The sequence below is a fragment of the Siniperca chuatsi genome, linkage group LG11, assembly GCF_020085105.1.
Source record: "Siniperca chuatsi isolate FFG_IHB_CAS linkage group LG11, ASM2008510v1, whole genome shotgun sequence".
Classification (NCBI taxonomy): Eukaryota; Metazoa; Chordata; class Actinopteri; order Centrarchiformes; family Sinipercidae; genus Siniperca; species Siniperca chuatsi.
The window spans coordinates 15,664,233-15,682,724 of NC_058052.1; the positions used below are offsets into that span (position 1 = coordinate 15,664,233).

At 42.4% G+C, this 18,492-nt stretch overlaps 2 protein-coding genes across 4 annotated transcripts in view; one reads left to right on the forward strand and one right to left on the reverse strand.

The window, feature by feature from the left end:
* Window positions 1-4,044, forward strand: part of pdzd7a (PDZ domain containing 7a) — a 24,803-nt gene extending 20,759 nt beyond the window's left edge. For all 3 annotated transcript variants that reach the window (XM_044213682.1, XM_044213683.1, XM_044213684.1), the window contains one exon: window positions 2,833-4,044. In XM_044213682.1, coding sequence (XP_044069617.1) covers window positions 2,833-3,009 — 177 coding nt within the window. In that variant the 3' untranslated portion in view covers window positions 3,010-4,044. The remainder of the gene's footprint in view (window positions 1-2,832) is intronic.
* Window positions 4,045-5,193: 1,149 nt separating this feature from the next.
* LOC122884195 (leucine zipper putative tumor suppressor 2 homolog) overlaps window positions 5,194-18,492 on the reverse strand; it is a 42,403-nt gene continuing 29,104 nt past the window's right edge. The window contains 8 exon segments of the mRNA XM_044213700.1: window positions 5,194-7,378; window positions 7,554-7,658; window positions 8,112-8,627; window positions 8,971-9,117; window positions 9,536-9,658; window positions 9,752-9,819; window positions 9,822-10,413; window positions 11,363-12,016. Coding sequence (XP_044069635.1) covers window positions 7,196-7,378; window positions 7,554-7,658; window positions 8,112-8,627; window positions 8,971-9,117; window positions 9,536-9,658; window positions 9,752-9,819; window positions 9,822-10,413; window positions 11,363-11,983 — 2,355 coding nt within the window. The 5' untranslated portion in view covers window positions 11,984-12,016 and the 3' untranslated portion in view covers window positions 5,194-7,195.

Below are 18,492 nucleotides of genomic sequence, written 5' to 3' on the forward strand. Positions count from 1 at the left end.
CCACCTTTGGAGGTGTTTCCCACTTTGACCATGGGGTTTCCAGTCCATACTCAGTGCAGATGTTCCTGTACACTATGCCAGCCACTTGGTTATGGCGCTCCATGTATGCTTTTCCTGCCAGCATCTTACACCCTGCAGTTATGTGCAGGATTGTCTCAGGGGCCTCTTTGCACAGCCTACACCTTGGGTCTTGTCTGGTGTGGTAGATCTGGGCCTCTATTGCTCTGGTGCTCAGGGCCTGCTCCTGTGCAGCCATGATGAGTGCCTCTGTGCTGTCCTTCAATCCAGCCCGCTCTAGCCATTGGTAGGACTTCTTGATATCAGCCACTTCAGTTATGTTCCGTTGGTACATCCCGTGTAGGGGTTTGTCCTCCCATGATGATCCTTCCTCCAGCACGTCTTCCTCTGTTCCCCATTGCCTGAGACATTCCCTGAGCACGTCATCTGTTGGGGCCTTATCTTGGATGTACATATACAACGTATATGATGTATGTATATATATATATATATATATATATATATATATATATACATATATATATATGGCTATTTGGTAGCACCCTACTGCTATCTGTTGTCCCTACCTCACACCTCATAACTAGGCATGTCAGCTCGCCCATATCAGCTCCCTGGCTCAGTGCTGTCTTCCTCTACTCTGCAGAGGGAAGTGAGACCGGGGCAGCTCCGTGTTAACATGCATCCTGTCTCCTTAGACCCACATGATAATCAGTGAAGAATGTTGTTTTGTGTGTGTCTTTCCTGTTCATTAGACTCTGCCACCTGCGTTTATCATCAGAAATCTGGACATGAGTGTGTCATGTGCCTGGATTTAACTGGCTGTGTAAGAGTGCGTAGTAAATAGTGCAACATGTGACAGCTGAATGGACCTACCTATTCAATGTGTAGGCTTGTGTGTGTAAAGGGTTGGTTTACCCACTTTATAAAAAACAGTTTTCATTGGAACTACTGTTTTCTCTACTGAAGAAATAGTCCTTATGAAAACTGTTAACATTGTGATTATCCAGAGTAACTGGGACCCTGATTCTGGCTAATTTTTAGCCTTGTTAGCAGTGAAGCAAATCTTGGTGGTAGTAGCAAATATTCAAATGTAGTTGGTCGGTCGGATGACCACTTTGGTCACTTTGGAGACATATCTCAACAACTATCGGATTAATTGCCATGGAATTTGGTATAGATATCCATGGTCCCCAGAGTATGAATCCTAATGACTTTAGGATCCCCTATCTTGTAGTGCTACAAGCAGGTTCACATTTTTGGCTTTGAGTGAAATACTATATATTAGATGGATTGGCATGAAATTTGATACACACATTCATGTCCTCCTCGATGGATGGTAATAACTTTGGCAATCCTTTAACTTTTCCTATAGAGCCATCATCAGTAAACATTATACCTGTTAAACATCAGAATGTTAGCATTGTCATTTTGAGCACGTTAGCATACTGATGTTAGCTTTTAGATGTAGATTTTTAATTCTGTGAGCACCGCAGGCAAAAAAATTCCATTCACCTCTGTTGTATTAGTTTCAGCAAATGTTTCAGGGACAAATATCTCAAAACCTGAGCAAAAGTTTGGGTAGAAACCATTAAAGGTAAATGAGTGAATATGTTTTTTGGTAGATTTACTAATAATTTTAGCATCTATAATGAGATGCACAACTATTGTTTGTGTGTATGAATACATGTGTACTTACAATAAATAATTGTATACAGAGCCAATACTTCTCCTCTCCTTAGCTAAACAATCTAGTTGAATTTATTTGTGTTGGCCTGGTAAACCACCTTATGAACCATTCACTGATCCCTCCATGCAAGATGTAGCAATTTTTACAGTCCATATTATTTTTGGATTGTGACGTCCATTGGCTAGAAAAGAGGAAACCTCATAAATACGCTCCATAAATGGCCGTAAAGAGGATGGGGCAGATTAGGTTGTGATCTATTTAATTCAAATAAATTACTTTTCAAAAATGAAAAGACACTTTTAATCTCCTCTTTGGTTAAATTGATCTAAATCTTTTGATAGTGTTCTCACGGAAGACTGTAAGGTTATTAGTGAACACCAGACTGCGTGATGAGCTGTAAGAAAACCTGTCAGGACAAACACAGGGCAACACAGATCCAACCTCCTCCTGTACTACCAAAATATGTTTGGCCCATAATAGATAGACTGGGCTGGTACAGAATGAATAGAAAATGTATCTTTTTGTGTCTAATGACTGGAAAGGAAAAGGGAAAGGGAAAAATCCATGTTTGGTAGAGATACAACAATGGCCATCGGCCTTGCGTGTTTCTGTGATATGTGTTGCTAACCTTCACTGAGGTTGAGCACATGAGGCAGGTGCATCCTCGGCTAACGCTGATGACATCAGAGGAAGTTCCAGTCCGCTCTTAAGTTTTGTTACTCGCTGCTCGCATCCTGCAGGAAACAGCGAGAAAACTGTCCCAGCTGTGTGTGTGTGGGTGTGTGTAGTTGTCTCAGTATATATTCTTTTTTCAACAACCATGCTGAAGGGTAAACTTTATATGTGCACTTGTGACGGCCTTCAGTGTGAATATATTAAAGTAACAGGAGAGCCCCAATTCTCTCTGGCATAAATCGGGTTCCCGCTAAGGGACACAATCACTGCAGATTTATGGAAACCGTCTATAATGTTGATCTGGAAAGAGACAAGATTGGTACAGAAAAAAGAGATACAGGGAGGGAGGAAAACATGCAAAGATATATGTAATCATGAAATATGAATAGTACAAAATCTTATTCTGTGTTTTTTTTCACGTTGAACACACTTACGTGTGTTTGCATATGCAGGCAGGGTATGAGCTGTTGTCCGTGGACGGCGAGAGTCTGCACGGAGTGACTCACCAGCACGCTGTGGACGTAATTCGCCGTGCATTCAGCAACAAGGCCAAAGACCCGATGGTTTTTGTGGTCAAGGTCCCCAAGGCCTCTACCACCCACACCAGCCCCAGGAGACCTGCTGACTAACCTCTGTGTGCCTCACAGCCAGACTGCAGTTCGGGCATGAAGGACACCAAAACCTGCAACTCCCGTGGGAGTGAATAAACTACAGGATTCACTCCAGAAGCGGAAATATGGGACAGGTAGATCTCCAGTCATAGTGGAGAGAAATGGATGCACAGAAGCATTCGTCCTATGAAAGGCAGAGTTAGAACAGCAAGTAGCAGGAAACATGTCAAAGAGAAAGGTGAACATGTCGAAGCAGGTTTTTAAGACTGATATAGTAGATTATTTATCAGGATAAAGATTATTATAAATCACTTTTTCTAAGATGAAATGTAAGATACTAAATGTTGCAACTGTACGACTTTTATAACATTCCTAGTGTTTTTAGCAAACATTTTACTAATCGCATACATTTATGATATGATTGTGTGGTTCATGAACTTGTGCCCCTGTTCGACACGTGGCAACCTTGCTGTGACCTCTGAGCACCGTCTCATTGTGGAGCCAGTGGTCTGCACTTTTCAGTTGGAGCATCTCAGTCCAGCAGCCCTGCAGGCCTGCCAGAGGGAGATTACCCCAGCCTGCGTTATGAGATTTATAGATTTATACCCAGATTAAACCCCTGTATTATGTCAAAACTGATAGTTTGGGTTTAGTGGATGTCTGGGGGGATTATTACAAATTGCTGCTCAGTATTTCTGTGCTGTGTTTTTCTGGCAGAAGTGCTTGTGCTCTGGAGAAATCCGCCACTTTAGAGGCTTAATTACACCACGCTGTGGACTGAGCTTATGCAGACATGTGGAGGAGTTGGAAAAACATGTCAATGAGAAATGCAGGACATGAAGGCCAGTGGCACAGTTTAAATCAAAGTAGGGTAGAGGAGATATGGGCAGCAAGGTAACTGGAATATAGTGTGCATAGTGCCTTACTTCTGCAGATGGCCAGTGTGGAAAACACTTATAAATGTAACACCAACTTGGTTTTAATAAGTGCTAGAAAAGCTCAAGGTGAAATGTTTCAAATAAGACATGCTATTAAATGTAAAGATGAAATTGAGTGTGTCTATGCCTTTGAGTCATTTCAAAGTACTTCAGATATTTACTTGAATGCAATAAACACTCATTCAGTATACTTTGCTCACCCTAGATGTGTACCATGTAAAAAAAAGTAGTTAAATCAACTTTAAGGTGTGACAACTTGTTCTTTAATTAAAAACAGTCATTTGTACAAGAAATGTACACAAAAATATACATGGACAACTACATACTTTATGAATTGCTGAAGACACAACATAAGTAAACATTTTTAAAAGATGCACACAAAAGGATGAAAAAAATGCCACGAAAAAGAGAAATGTGTTACGTTGCTTTGGTCTAGTCACAGTGGCTACATTTGAAATAGATATTTTGTCTAAATAAAAGACAATGTCACTCTGTCATACTATTTAGTGTTTTACATATTTACAAAGAAAACGATTATGCTAAGAGAGCTGAGATATGAGGAAAAAAACAGAATACCGGGATGCACACTTTTCAGTGAGGGTGTCAGTTTGATTTGCAACACCTGTGCTTGTTGTTAATCTGTAGCTGTGCTGCATCTATGGTGAGTGAGTAACAGTCTAGGTCTGGCTAATTGAATATGGTCGGACAAACCCAACTTGTTCCATTCAAAGTCGCTTCCCATGACTTTATGTTAACTATTGATGTACAATGCAGACTTTTAATACTCTACAAAATCTCTCAGTTAATGTGGTAATGTCATGCAAAATATAGACCGATCAAATGTACTGATCAGATTTTCTGAAAGGGGTTCAATTGAATTTCCAAGTGTAGGAAACATAACACTTTCTTGGTTTCCATCAGCTCCGACCTCAACTCAATGAAGAAGTCACTCAAAAATGACCTGTGTCATGCATTTATAAGCCAATGACGTGCACAAAACCCAACGATGAAGACACAGAGTCGGTGTGATGTTTTGATACAGACGATGAAATGAAAGATCAATCAAAATGGAGGGACATCAGGTCTAAACTGAGCCCAGAATAAAAGCTCACAACGGTTTTATCAAAGTTTGGTCATTAGAGTGTATATTTGTGTTACACAGATTATATAATGTACACATATTTTCATGCATTACAGTATTAGGTGCACTCTTTCTATGCTGCCGCCTCCATTTATAACTGATCCATCATTTGAAATATTGGTATGTGAGATATATATATATATATATATATATATATATATAGAGAGAGAGAGAGAGAGAGAGAGAGAGAGAGAGAGAGAGAGAGAGAGAAGTCTTTATACTTAAAATAATCCCACACTTATACCAGTACTACAACAAAATATCTTCAGGTGCTATATATAAAAAAATATACAACATTTCCTCCATTATATAGATTTCCATTTAACTATTATTCCTTGATATAGACTCTTTGTAAAATAAAAGTTCTCAGCCCACTACTTTTCCCCCCCGCCATGCTCAGTGTTATACACAGTCCTGCATATTCTGTGAGAAAACAGAGCAACCCACAGCTTCAAATGTTAACATGCTCCTCACCGGTTTATATTTAGGGCTTGAACAGCCGACCTGCCTTGAGGACATTCAATGCTGGAGCTACTGCATCTGCAAATTCTCATCTCATCTGCTATCTGAACAGGCTTCTTCTGAAATCTGATATAACAAAGACATGCAGACATGCCAGTCTCGTTCTATATAGCAGTCAGTGAAGATTATAGTCTAGTGGAGACTAGGAAGACTTTAAAAGTGTTATTTGGCTTTGGGCTGCCAAAAGCTAAATAAAGAGCACTAATGGGAACGAAGGGGAATAAACGGAAACTCTGAATAAGCATGCCTACAGTTCAAACACCAGCTTAAATCTCTCAGTGATGTCACAACCAAGCTGAAAGAATTTGCTCCATTTTTAGTTTCCTGATACAGACTGCTGAGGTGCTTTTCACTGTTATAAAAATAGTTGAGTAAGAAGCGAAGACAGAGATAGAAAGAGAGCAGACAGAGACAAAGGCAGAAAAAGAGGAGAAACAGCAGCATCCTGGTGATATCTCCCATGCTACAGTCAGCTTCCTAGTGCTACATAATTATAAAGTGTAAATGTTTATGTCAGAGCTTGCTGCATTGTCTAAATGAGTTGACACACCGATCGAGCGCAACAGCGTGACTGTTGGTGGTCTAGAAAACATGAGCAGCGTTCAAATAAAGCATTTCCTTTGAACGTTTGGTTTCTGTGTGTCCTCTGCGGGTTTTGGGAAATGACAGAACAGGATGTCCACATGTAAGCAAACTAAGAAACAAATGTCAAAACTGGTTTGTTTAAGTCTTATGATTTGCTTAACAAGAAAGACAGTTGTATCCCAAACAAAAGAGAAAAGAGAGCGGGAAAGTTGTGCAAAACGATACCGTGTTTCCCTTGGTGAGCAGATTCTTCCATTGCCGGTGGTGACTGTTTATACTGCATTTCTTATACATTCTTTTTTCAATTACACACTGCTGAGGAAATATGTCTCATCCTTTTATAATTTGTAAAATGAAATGAACTGCTGATCCTCCTAACACCATGGACACCATGGTGATATTTTCCCTTCAGCAGTTACTCGGAGGAGTAGTGTGGCACGTGTCGCCAATGAGCACAGTCTGGACGGGTGATGAGGTCATCACTGACAGCCAGCAGTGGTGGTGTTGTTGATGGGACTGCTGTCATGATGCATCATTACATGCATGCTGGTGGCCGGGTGTTTAACCTGGGGTGCTACCAAGAAAGGTGTGACTGCGCTTTCACCAGATAACTGTGCATGTAGTAACATTTTTTGCTTTAAGCTTCCGTCGATTTTTCGATACCCTGATTTGAACGTGGTCTGAGAAAGAAACACTTCGTTCACTGCTTTTGCTCCCACAGAAGGAAAGAAGTCTTTGTGCTGGCTTTGTAGTGGAATAAAACCCATTAAAAGCGCCGGGAGGGGACACCTTATAAGGATTTATTGGAGTACATGTCTGTTAGCAGAAAGCAAGAATGCACCTTTGGGAGATCTCCCTTTTGACAGTGAAGTGGTGAGTGCTCGCTCAGTGGTCCAGGTAAAGCCATGTGGAAGATAGTGCAGTATTTGGCCTGGAGTTCAATGTTTGGAGTTTTTTGTGAGTTGTATTTCCATGTTTCTGTGCACATATTACTGTAAGTGTGTGTGTGTGGTTTTGTTTAGATCTCAGTGGCGGTGATTTCCTCAAAGTGGATGTCGTTGCTGCCACTGTGGACCTCATAGTCCTCCATGTCCCTGTTCTCTAGCTCTAGACTCAGCTCCCTCATCACTCGCTCAAGATCCCGGTTTCGACGGTACATCTGGATGTAGTTCTGCTGCAGCTGTTTCTGGTAGCGGATTACCTGGGTGGATTCAAGTACAGTAAATAAGTAAATAAATAGGTAAGGAGGATCAGTGTAAGCTTTCAAATTTGTTCAATAGCCCCATCTATCTTGACATGTATGACACTGAATGAAAATGACAAAGATTGAAAGTCAATCACCAAGAAATTAGACAAAGAAAATCTTCCTTTTTTACCTTTTCCTTCTCCTCCTGCCACACCCTCCTCTCATTGTCAAACCGTGAAAGTTGCTCCTCACCAGTCCTCCTCTCGTACATAAGTTCAGCCTTCAGCCTGTCCACCTGAGAAATGTTAGAAACTGCAGTGTTTCAATGCTGGAAGATGTATTTAGCTCCTTTTTACTTGAGTAAAAGTAATACCACTGTGTAAAAATTCTCCACTGCAAGTAAAAGTCCTACATTCAAAATGTCATTAATAGTCGCGGTGGAGCCACTTTTAATTGCTTTATTTAATGTTTTGTAGTTTAATTTATAACAATGCATCATATCTGCAAAGTAATAAGTACAGGTGTAAAATAAATGTAGTGGAGTAAAAAGTCCAATATTTTCCTCTGAAATGTAGTGGAGTTGAAGTATAAAGTATAAGATATAAGATGGAAATACAGTAAAGTACATGTACCTCAAAACAGTACTTAAGTAAAGTACTTGAGTAAATGTACATAGTTGCTTTCCACTACTGTACTGTTTCATTTTCAATACTTTTGCCTGGAAAAGGTGCAGAAAAAAACCTTGTACCTGTTGTCTGAGTCCCAACACAGTTTCTGCATTCTGCCTCTGGGCCTTGGCTTCATCACTCTCCCCTCCCCAGACCAGATGAGTCTCCTCTCCATCGCGGTACACACAGGGACTGGGACCACCCCTTCCTGCCACACCTCTACCCTGTTGGAGGGAAAGGCTCATGCATTGCCCCTTCATGGTTGCATTTCCAGGAAGAGAGAGTCCACAGTGATTGGACAGAGTGTCCCGGAGGCGGGCTGACTCCTCTTCCAAACGGCCCACTTTCTCCCGGAGCAGCTCAGCTTCGCTCTTGCGCCTCTGGAGTTCGTTCTCGCAGACTTCCAGCTCCAGAGATCGCGTCCGCAGGGCCGCCTGGGCCTCCTGGGATCGAGCCTGGCTGGCTTGCAGTTCAGAACGGGCTTCTCTCAGCTGGGCCTTCAGCACCACAATGTCTCCGGCCTTCTGGCTGAGCTCCGACTGGATCTCCTTCAGCTGCTGCTTCAGGAGGGAGATCTCTCCTGACTTCTGACATACCTGAAGGGACAAGAGAAAGCGAGTTAGAGAAAGAGGTGGAAATGCTGAAAATACTGTCTCTTATGGCAGATTAAAAATTGACATTTTGGATTTGCTTGCTCCTTAAAAGGTAAACCTCAAATTCTTTCAATCTTATGAGCTTACGATGTTAATTTAAGCCTACTAGGTGTCACCTCTGACTTAACACCTTTATTTTGGGGGCATTTTATACTTTTATTAGTGAGTCAACAGTAGCAAGAGAGGTGGGCAATGACATGCAGATCCCCTGCCAGACTCAAACAGAGACATTGCAGTTCACGGCTGGCACCTTTAATAACTTACACCTTTCCAGTGTCTGTCTCACCTCCCATTTTGTCTCTTCCAGTCGTGGGCCCAGCTGGGTCTGCTCCCTCTGGATGGTGGCACACCTCCTTTCCAGCGTCTCTCTGTCCTGCAGCAGAGAGGAAAAGTCCTCCTGTAGCTTCTTTTTCTCTTGCTGTAGTTGAAATACCTGACGACACACAGAGATCCATGTTTTACAACTTCCCCGCATACTAAAACAGATATGTCGATCTAGAATAAGACATGCGCCCTCAAAGAAAGAATCTCCAGCCTCACAACTAAAGCACGAGACTACCAAAGTAATAATTTGAACATAAAGATCTCTACATAACAGATTTACAGCTTAGTAGAGGTTTATTTCAAAGTGATATGACAGGACTGATTGCACTAAGTCAAAATAAGCTGCTGCACTTCTTACTAAAAAACTGACTAAAAATAATTTCAGGAAATGTTTTTCGTCCAAATAGATCAGCCAAGTATTGGAAAAAAAACAAACTCTTGAATTGCTTTCCAGAACAATATTTTTTATAATCCCCACATTAATCTCTATGTAAATGTTTTGAAAGGTTTTTAAATATTTAGCATACCTGTAACTGTAGCACCTGCTGTGCCCTCTGGGCCTTCTGAGAAGCCTGCTTCATCTTTGTTGCACAGCTCTGTCTCAGCTCCTCCATCTCTCTTTCACAGCGACGCTGCTTCTCCTCATACACCTTTCAGAGCAAAAGACATGCGTGAAAGACAGAGGTTAGTGTTTCATCTGTACTAACATCATATCGAGCTATTTATTTGGTGTTTTGTCTCACCTGGCAGATGGCAGCTTCATTCTCATCCAGATTTTCCCGGAGCTGCTGGAGCTCCAGGTCCCGTTCCTCAGCTTCTCCTCCAGCTCCCTCACCACCACCTCGTAGCCCTCCACGGGTGGCGGCGAGTGGCCACAGGACCCACTGTCCGACAGGGGCTGCCCGCGCCCACTTAGTGACCCCGAGCCTGTACTCTTGCTGGATGAGGAACGTCCACTGTCTGAGTTAGTGTGGCCATGACTCCCACTTCCACCTGAAGTGTTTCGGCCCAGGCCCGGCACGGGTTCCAGTTGGCCCCCGGAGCCAGACCCAGAACTGGAGCCCTCACTGGGGGCCAGACTGTAGCCTGTACTGCTGTGAGTAGGGAGGCTGGAGAGGGAGTTCCTCCCTGAATCTGACATGGAGCAGGACTGGCTGTTCCGAGCATTGCGGCCACTGCTGTAGGAGTTGCGCTTCCCTTCAGAGCTGGAACTACAGCTTCCTCCGATGCCGTTCGTGCCGCTGGCGCTGTTGGATCCTCCGAGGGGCAGCAGGAGGTTGAGGCTGGCCTGGCTCTCTGACAGACTGCTGCCCCCAGGCCGTGGTGACAAGTACTGCACAGAGTGACGATTCTTGGGAACGACAGGTTTGAACGCTGTAGGACGGATCAGCACTTTCTCCATGTTCTTAAAGTACAGAATTATAAAAAACAGCATTAGTGATTGATAAAAGCTAAGCTGTGCTAATTAGCAACGGCTGAATGAAACTCATTACGGAGGGGTGAGTGATATGCTGGCAGGTCACCCCTCCAGGCTCTGATTAGTTTAATTTGGTTTAATTGATATTCATGGGCTTCATTAAACGATTTTCTTAATGATTTTCCTATCATCTAAGATAGAAAGACAGACAAGAGAGGGAGAACGTGAAAAAGGAGAGGACAGAGAAACAAAGAGGAGGGAGAAGAGCGGAGGAAGAGACGAGACAAAGACAGAGGGGGTGAAAAGCTCCTCACATGTTCTGTTAGCATTTTTCTTAATAATCCTCCTCCTAAATGCATCACTGATTGTAAGTGAGCTCTGACATTGATCATGATGTGTCTGCAAGGTGAGTAGCTGTCAAACGATCCATCTGAGCCTGTCAGGCCAGTGATTAAGTTTCCCTCTGGATCGATGGAAATAAATAGCCAATTAGACAGCTGAGGTAATCTGCTGTAAAACATGTCAGCACAGAAATGCTCATGTGTGCTAAAGTGTTTCATGAGTACAGTGTATATTCCAAGGAGAGCAGAGAAGAAAGTCCTTGCAGTCCTTATAGAGCTGGTAGGGATTCAGTGTCATGCGGAAATATATATATCAGCCGAAAGTAATTTTTTAAACATTAACACATAACATAAACAAACAATCTTTTTAAGCATCCTTTGATGTGTTTTTTTATTTTGATCAAGAAAAATCAACTTGTCAGTGCTTTTTGGTGGACAAACTATGTAATGAATACACTGTTTCTAAACGTAGTTTGGCATTTCTGTATTGCAGGTTATTATTTTTACTTATCAGCCAACATACAATATACACTGATATCAATATATCAGCAATAAGCTAAATATATCGTCCTGGCTCTACAATCTACTCCTCTTACCTTCTCTAATTGTCCAGACACTGGGATGAGTTTGGGAGGAGGCCCTCCAATGTTGCCGTTCAGAGTCCTGTTGTCCCTTTGGTCTTCCGAGTCACTGCAGGGACTTGCAACTGCCGGCACCAGGTTGTCGTTCCAGTCTCCAACCACCACCTCATCGCTCACACACCCAAAGTTCCCATTAGTGCCACCACCTACTGCTCCAGAAACCGTTCCACCACCTGCTCCAGCAGAGTTACCAGGCCGGGGCTGCTTCTTGGTGGGCAGCGGTGGAGGCAGAACCTGGGCCTGGGGATGCGTTTGGTTGCTGATAACCAGAAGCTGCTCCAGGGAGCTACCGCTGCGGAGGGTATTATCCTGGAGCCGGAAGCAGCTGGTACCCGGCGTGGAGCGGCGTGACTTGGTGGTGAATTCGCTGGCGGCCCGGCAGTGTCTCTCCTGGTATGTCCGACCTGATATGAGACTGCTGACAGAACCCATGGCTGTCCCAGACCTGCAGGGCCCACAGGGGCCAGGGCAGGGGCCTGAGGGGGAGTGGGATGATAGCGGCTGGCACTGCTGGACGTCGAGACCTGGATTGGGGTGGTCAGTCACGGTCACAGGTAGTGCCTGAACCAGAGCCATGGCACCCTGATGGCGTCAGACACACCACGCACTCTAATGAGAGAGAGAAAATACGGACAAAATTTCAGTCACAACATACACAAAAAGGGCTAGCACTAGAACCCAACAAAGACTGCTGCACAGAGCTGCACTGTGGGGAAACCAGCGAAACTCCAGTACAGCAGAGTGGATCACATCTGCACAGCCACACATAAAGATAAAGAGATGAGTTGATGAAAACTGACACATACAAGCAAAATATCTTTAAAATATTAACCAGAGTGTAGTGACACCAATGACTAGACTGAACTGTCAGTGTTGTAGTTGATCAATTCAGAGCTTTCTCATTGATTTTTCTAAGTAGGCAGTAAAAGAAAATGTGCAGGCAGTTTAATTTAAGACACAAGACAAAGACAGTGTTTAAATTCTGAGCTATTACTGACCAGCAGCTGGTTTTACTCAGTAAAGTTTATGATTTGAGTTTACTATTGAGTTGTATTTTCCCTTCAATAGATCTTTATAACAGTGGACAGTTTGACTCATCAAACACAGGTGTAACTAATAATGATGTTCCAGTTTCAGGACCCTACTGTTACACTTGAATGGAACAGGCCATCATTAACGTTATCAGTTACATCTGTGCTTTTCGTATGACAAGTCAAAATGTCTGCTGCCTCGAAATTAAGTTTCAAGCAGTAACAACTACAGTAATGGACATAAATCGTGCAAAAAAAAACAAGTAGTGATATAGTTTTTATAGACTATAGTTTTCTTGCTTGATAATGTGGTATTTGTTTCCTCAGTATGTTTATTTATGTAGAGTTCAAGGAAGACGTAGTTGGTTGAAATGTCACTAATAAAATTAAAAGGGAGCTGTGATTCCAGTGTGCAGGTACTCCTTGTATTGCAATTAGCAAATGTAGCATGCTAACACATTAAACTAAGATGATAAATTATACCTGCTAAACATCAGTATGTTAGCATTGCCATTGTAAACGTGTTAGCATGCCAACATTAGCATGTAGCTTAAGCACTAACCTGCCTAAGTAGTAAGTGTTAATGATACATTTTACTGACAAAAAAATACAATAAGGATAACTGAATGAACCGTGATTTCATATGTTTTAATTAGTTTTTCCTTGAAAGTTCCACAGAAAACAAGAGAAACAGCAGACATTTTGACTGGTCATAGCAGTAAAAGCACAGGTGTTACTAATAACATTAACAATGGCTCTGTTCTATTCAAGTTTCCCAGTAAACCATGACAGTGAGCCAGCATGCACAATACCAGGACCCTGAAACTGAAGCAGCTAAATGAAAATCAGCCATTTATAGTTTTATTATTTACACTTGTGCTTTCCCTACTGTAGATGTAATTTGCTTTAAAAAGGACAGTTCACCCCAAAATACATATTTTTCCTCTTACCTGTAGTGCTATTTATCCATGTAAATTGTGTGTGAGTGGTGTGAGTTGCCGAGTTTTGGAGATATCAGACCCCCCCCAACAGTAAAGACTCATCCCTCATTAAATACACTCTATCTCTAGCGACGCCACTGCTAATTGTCAATGCCATGAACGAGGAAGGAAGAGAAAAAAGGATGGATTTAGTTGCGAGTGAGGATGAAACAGACAGAGGGAGAGAAAATGAGTCACGGTCAAAACCATCTGCAGCGGCTCTGTGATTTTCCTGAATGTCCCTGTCTGAACCTGGTGAGCAGTCATCTATGTATTACTTCCAAAGGGGTTTGAAAACTTGTCACTTCACTGTTTCGTGATCACAATGCTCACACGCCTATCAAAACATCTTTGAAGAAATGAATAATAGCCTTACTTGGTTACTGCACTATTATTAGGATGAGAAACATGGATACATATTATTAACACAATAAGTGGCAGCAGATTAAGTCTTCCATTTGCAGATAGTATTATCAGTGTTAGTTGCCCGGGGCGACAGAGAGGGGACACATATCCTCAGCCTGCTGTGCCAAGCCCAAATCTGTCTGGCCAAGTGGAATAATCCATGCCAGCTATGGCTGCACACAGTCTGCCAGGACTAACACAATCATACAGACTGACACTCATACACACACACACACAGAGCAACGTGCGCGTACATGAACATCCACACATACACACAAAAAATGGATGTATCAACAGCAACAGGGTGCACATCATTCAACACAGTCCCAAATAAAAATTGTCTGATGATATAAAGTTTTGGAAATAATGGCAATAAAGACAGTGGAAGTAGATGAGAGGAGCACAAGTTAACCAAACAATTAGATCAGATTGCAGTAAATAGGATGGAGGTTAAAGGATTGGGTATGTTTGAATCAAACTATGTTCTCACCTCCGCACACTTGGCTAATCGCTATTTATAGTGGCCGTGGTTGTCTGTCTGGGCAAATGACAAAAATTGTTCAATCAGGAAAGACAAGTGAATAAAGTAAAGACAGAGTTTATATAAACAGATGATGTGAGATGTTAATCTTGATAGTCTTTGGCGCCTAGACTCCGCAGGGAGATTTTGGTGGTGGAGGATGTCTGCCCTGAGCAGTGGCAGAAAAAATCCCCCCGTGGAGTCCAGACACTGGTGGCAGTGGCTGATGACTCTGCTGGGGCTAATGGCTGAAGAGGTTGATGGAATGATGAGCTGATGGATCTGCAAAGACTGGGTGGAGATGGGGAGGTGGAGGGGAGCGCAACCATTGCATGAACGTACTGAAGGCAGAGAGAGAATCATATTTAAACTGATGGTAGTAAGATGATAGGTTAACAATGAAGGTGTGTCGCTGTGCTATGGAGCTGATGGAACAGCTGATGCCCCGATTTGACAGCCCCAGATAATGACAGCAGGAAATACAAGTGAGCATGCGTGAGGAGTGAATGGCAGAATGGTATGAGAATTACTACATCTAAGCATGCAGAAGTCAAGTCTTCCTGAGTGAACTTTCTCTAAAACGTCATTTGGAATAAAGGTGTCAGTATGCTTCAAATGACACTTCAAATGACAAAGCGGTGGAAGTCCACTGTGTGGCATCCTTTTTGGATTGTTGGTTTCGTAAAGTTTGTTGGCTTTTCAGACACGTTTCAACGATCCGACAAGCACTTTCTATGAAGAATACTGATGCCTTTAGTCCAACCATTTTTGTAACGTTCTGAAACAGACAATCCAATTACCACGCCCACTATAGGTAGCAATTGGCCAGGTACGCAAGACAACACCATGAATGCCTTCGAGGAGAGACTATCCGGCAGTCCCCATTGTCCCCATTTGCCTTTTAATGTGACCAGGTATCAACACTTTTGCCTTTAGATGTGGTTGGACAATCACCAATAAACTAGTTATGCACTGGGTGTAAAAAAAAAAGCAGTAGAGTGTGGAGGGTTTAAGAGGTGAAGAGGGCAGCAAATAAATCATAAGTTCATCATGCATTGATGTATTACAAATTTGTGGTGATTTTAGGACATATCATCCAGCACTACATGGGAATTGAGGAAAAAAATATAGGGTTGGTCTATTATTCTACAATGATTAGTCAGCAGGGTGGTTCTATTCCTGCCAGTTGACTCCATATTGACTAAACTGTGAGCATGTCTGTGAGTATGTGACAGGGAGTGAGGGGGAGATAAAGAGTGGAGACAGACTTCATGAGTACACATGAGTCAAGAAGATAAAGATATGTGTGGTATGTGATCACTTCCCATGCCAAAATAATCATGCCTCACAACCTCCTTTCACCTTTTATCTAGCCGTCCCCACCTCTTCTTCACTCCTAGCCCTGACAGGGACATCTCAGGCAGGGATAATAGAATTAACAACCCTCTGAGACCGTCAACTGTGAACCCCCAACCCCTAACCTTGTGATACCCTGATGAGTGGAGGGGAGCTGGTCTGATTCTGTCCTCCCACCCCTGTGACCTCCAAGGGTCTGGTTTTGTTCTGGCTACTTGGGAAACAAATCCCAAAAGCTAATTTCCCCCACTGATGTTGTTCACTGGTTGTTTCCTAAAGTTATTGAAGCCCCCCTCTCCTCCCCTTCTTGGCTGCAATCCTCTGACAAAGTGAAAACACTTTTACCATCTCTCCATCCATCCTCACTGCCTCCTCCACCTTCCTCATTACATGCATCCTCCTCTGCTGTCAGCAGCACAAGACAGGCAGAGAAAAAACAGTCACCGTCACTAAAAATAGAAAACATCTCAAGTGCCTGAAATCATTCTGATAGTCTTTCATGAAGCGTTTCTCTCAGCGAGGCATTTGATTCGACATTCAAAAATAAACTCCAATAGTGTTGCAGGCAGCTATCATGGGGTCAACCTGGGGCCACTTTATACTGCATCCCGAGTCTAAAACTATTAAATGATGCTGAATGGCTTAAAGGCAGTCTTACTGCTTCTGACAGGAACTGTAAATACACCAAGTGGTTGTGAAAGTTTACCCTCCACATGCCACCAACGGGCCCGGGATGAGTAAGAGCAGGACTGACAGAAGAAAGAGGTTCCCAGGTAGCTCTCTAACAAGATCCAGAAGTGGGGTCTGTGACGGGGAAATAATCCTGTTATAATAAGTCTGTTAATAACGCCAGTATTATCCGGGAGAGGAAGCCCATTATTCCACAGCAGCAGATCGCCGCTCGCAATCAACACGCAACCTCCGAGCTGTTCCGGAGACTCTGCTGGGCTCAGGACAGAGTTAGAAAAGCTAGAATAAGGCAGAAGAAAAAGAAGTGGGTTTAGGGGTGAGAACACAAAGGCAGGCTGGGTGGGGGTCAGGGGTTTAGGAGAATTCCAATACCAGGTAGTCCAAAGAGAGGCTGCAAAGAGGCCTGAGCTCTTGGGAACACTGGGAATCTATAATCCTGTTTGGTCTTTATTTGGCCAGTAGACAGACACCGAGGTCTGAGCACCTTGAGATCTTCTAACAGGAAAATCAATGTGAAGGCAGACATCATTTCCTATCTAAACCATCTCCTCTACTGCTGTACACCGAACACATTACTTGTGTCAGTTTTCTTTTCTCTCTTTTATCATCTTCCTTCCACATGTCAGCCTATATCAGATTTAACGATAAGAGGCAAGGAGCAAAAAAAATAATAAAGACAGCTGAAATCTACACATGTGGCATTTTGGCTAAGGCCACACTTGCAGGACTATCAGCTGATGTGAGCTATCACTGTGAAAACAAACCATGCTGAAGCATCCTCAGTCCTGTAAAACCAGAGAGGTTATGGGTGCATGTTGTCACTCTTTGCAGCAGCAGAGATCTACAGTAGAGCAAAGGCAGCAGATTTGTTGTGGATAGTTGTGTGGAAGCCTGTTGAAACTTGGATAATGTACAAACTAGCAAAGTGTGATGCTAGCTACTGTGCTTATGCTTGGCTTCGATCCACAAAAGATACAAACAAATGCAATCCAGTGCAGTTTCCAGTGAACTGAATTAATTTGCATTGTCAACCAGATTTGCATTTCTCTATAGCAGCGTACTCCCTAATCATGGTAAATGTAAACCATTACCCCATATGTACCCATATATTGGTTAAAAAATCATTATTAATAAAAGTAGGGCTGCGTTTGCTGGTTTTATTCTCATCATTTATTCTATAAATAATTTTTGTATTTATCAATTAATTGTTTATTCTATAGATAATTTCTATATAGGTACTCAATTTACAATATAAAAGAGAAAAACAGCAAATCCTAAAATTGGAGAAGCTGGAACCAGCAAATGTTTGGCATTCTTACTCAATAAATAGCTTTAAATGATTAATCAATTAAAACTCTCAATTTTCTGTAAATCTGTTTGACTTCAACCTGCATTCATTTATTTTTTGGCACACAACATTGATATATTTTCACCTTATAAAGTTGATATGGCAAACATGTTAGCAAATAGTTGCTTATTTGCACATCCAGCAGACATGGAGCAACATTAGCTTTCATTTGGAGTCGTGTATGTGGACGCTACCTGAAGCATGTAAGTACAATATTCAGTCTCCTTTTAGCTCTGTTTTTGGTCTCCACCAACTCCTGAGGGAAATATCTGGCTCTTTAGCTGCTAAATGCTTCACTATGTTCACCAGCTAGTCGCTAACTGTCTGTCTGCTGTTTGGTGCTGAGCAGGTAGTGTACAGTGGGTTTTTAGAGCTTTTTTGCTGAAAACAGCTGCCTGCTACGGGTGAAAACTATTAGAGCAGTGAAAATGAACCAAAACATTAAAGTTGTGGGCCATGAAACAAAAACAATGAGCTGAAAGAGACACTCCATAGAGCTGAGAAGACCTGCAGAGTTGGGTGATAATTCTCTGTGGGTTCATCTCTACAAGTGACCCCTTTCACCTTATACGTAGTCATTTGATCCATTGTTAATATAAAAATATTGATTGGTGCACCTTTATCCATTGGTAAAGGTGACATCTTCCTGACGAACTGCCATGTTTTTAGGGTCTTCCACCTCCTTCCTCCACTTTCATCCCTCTTTCCTGTTCCTGACTATTTTCACCCACATCCCTTTCCTCTCTTCCTTGATT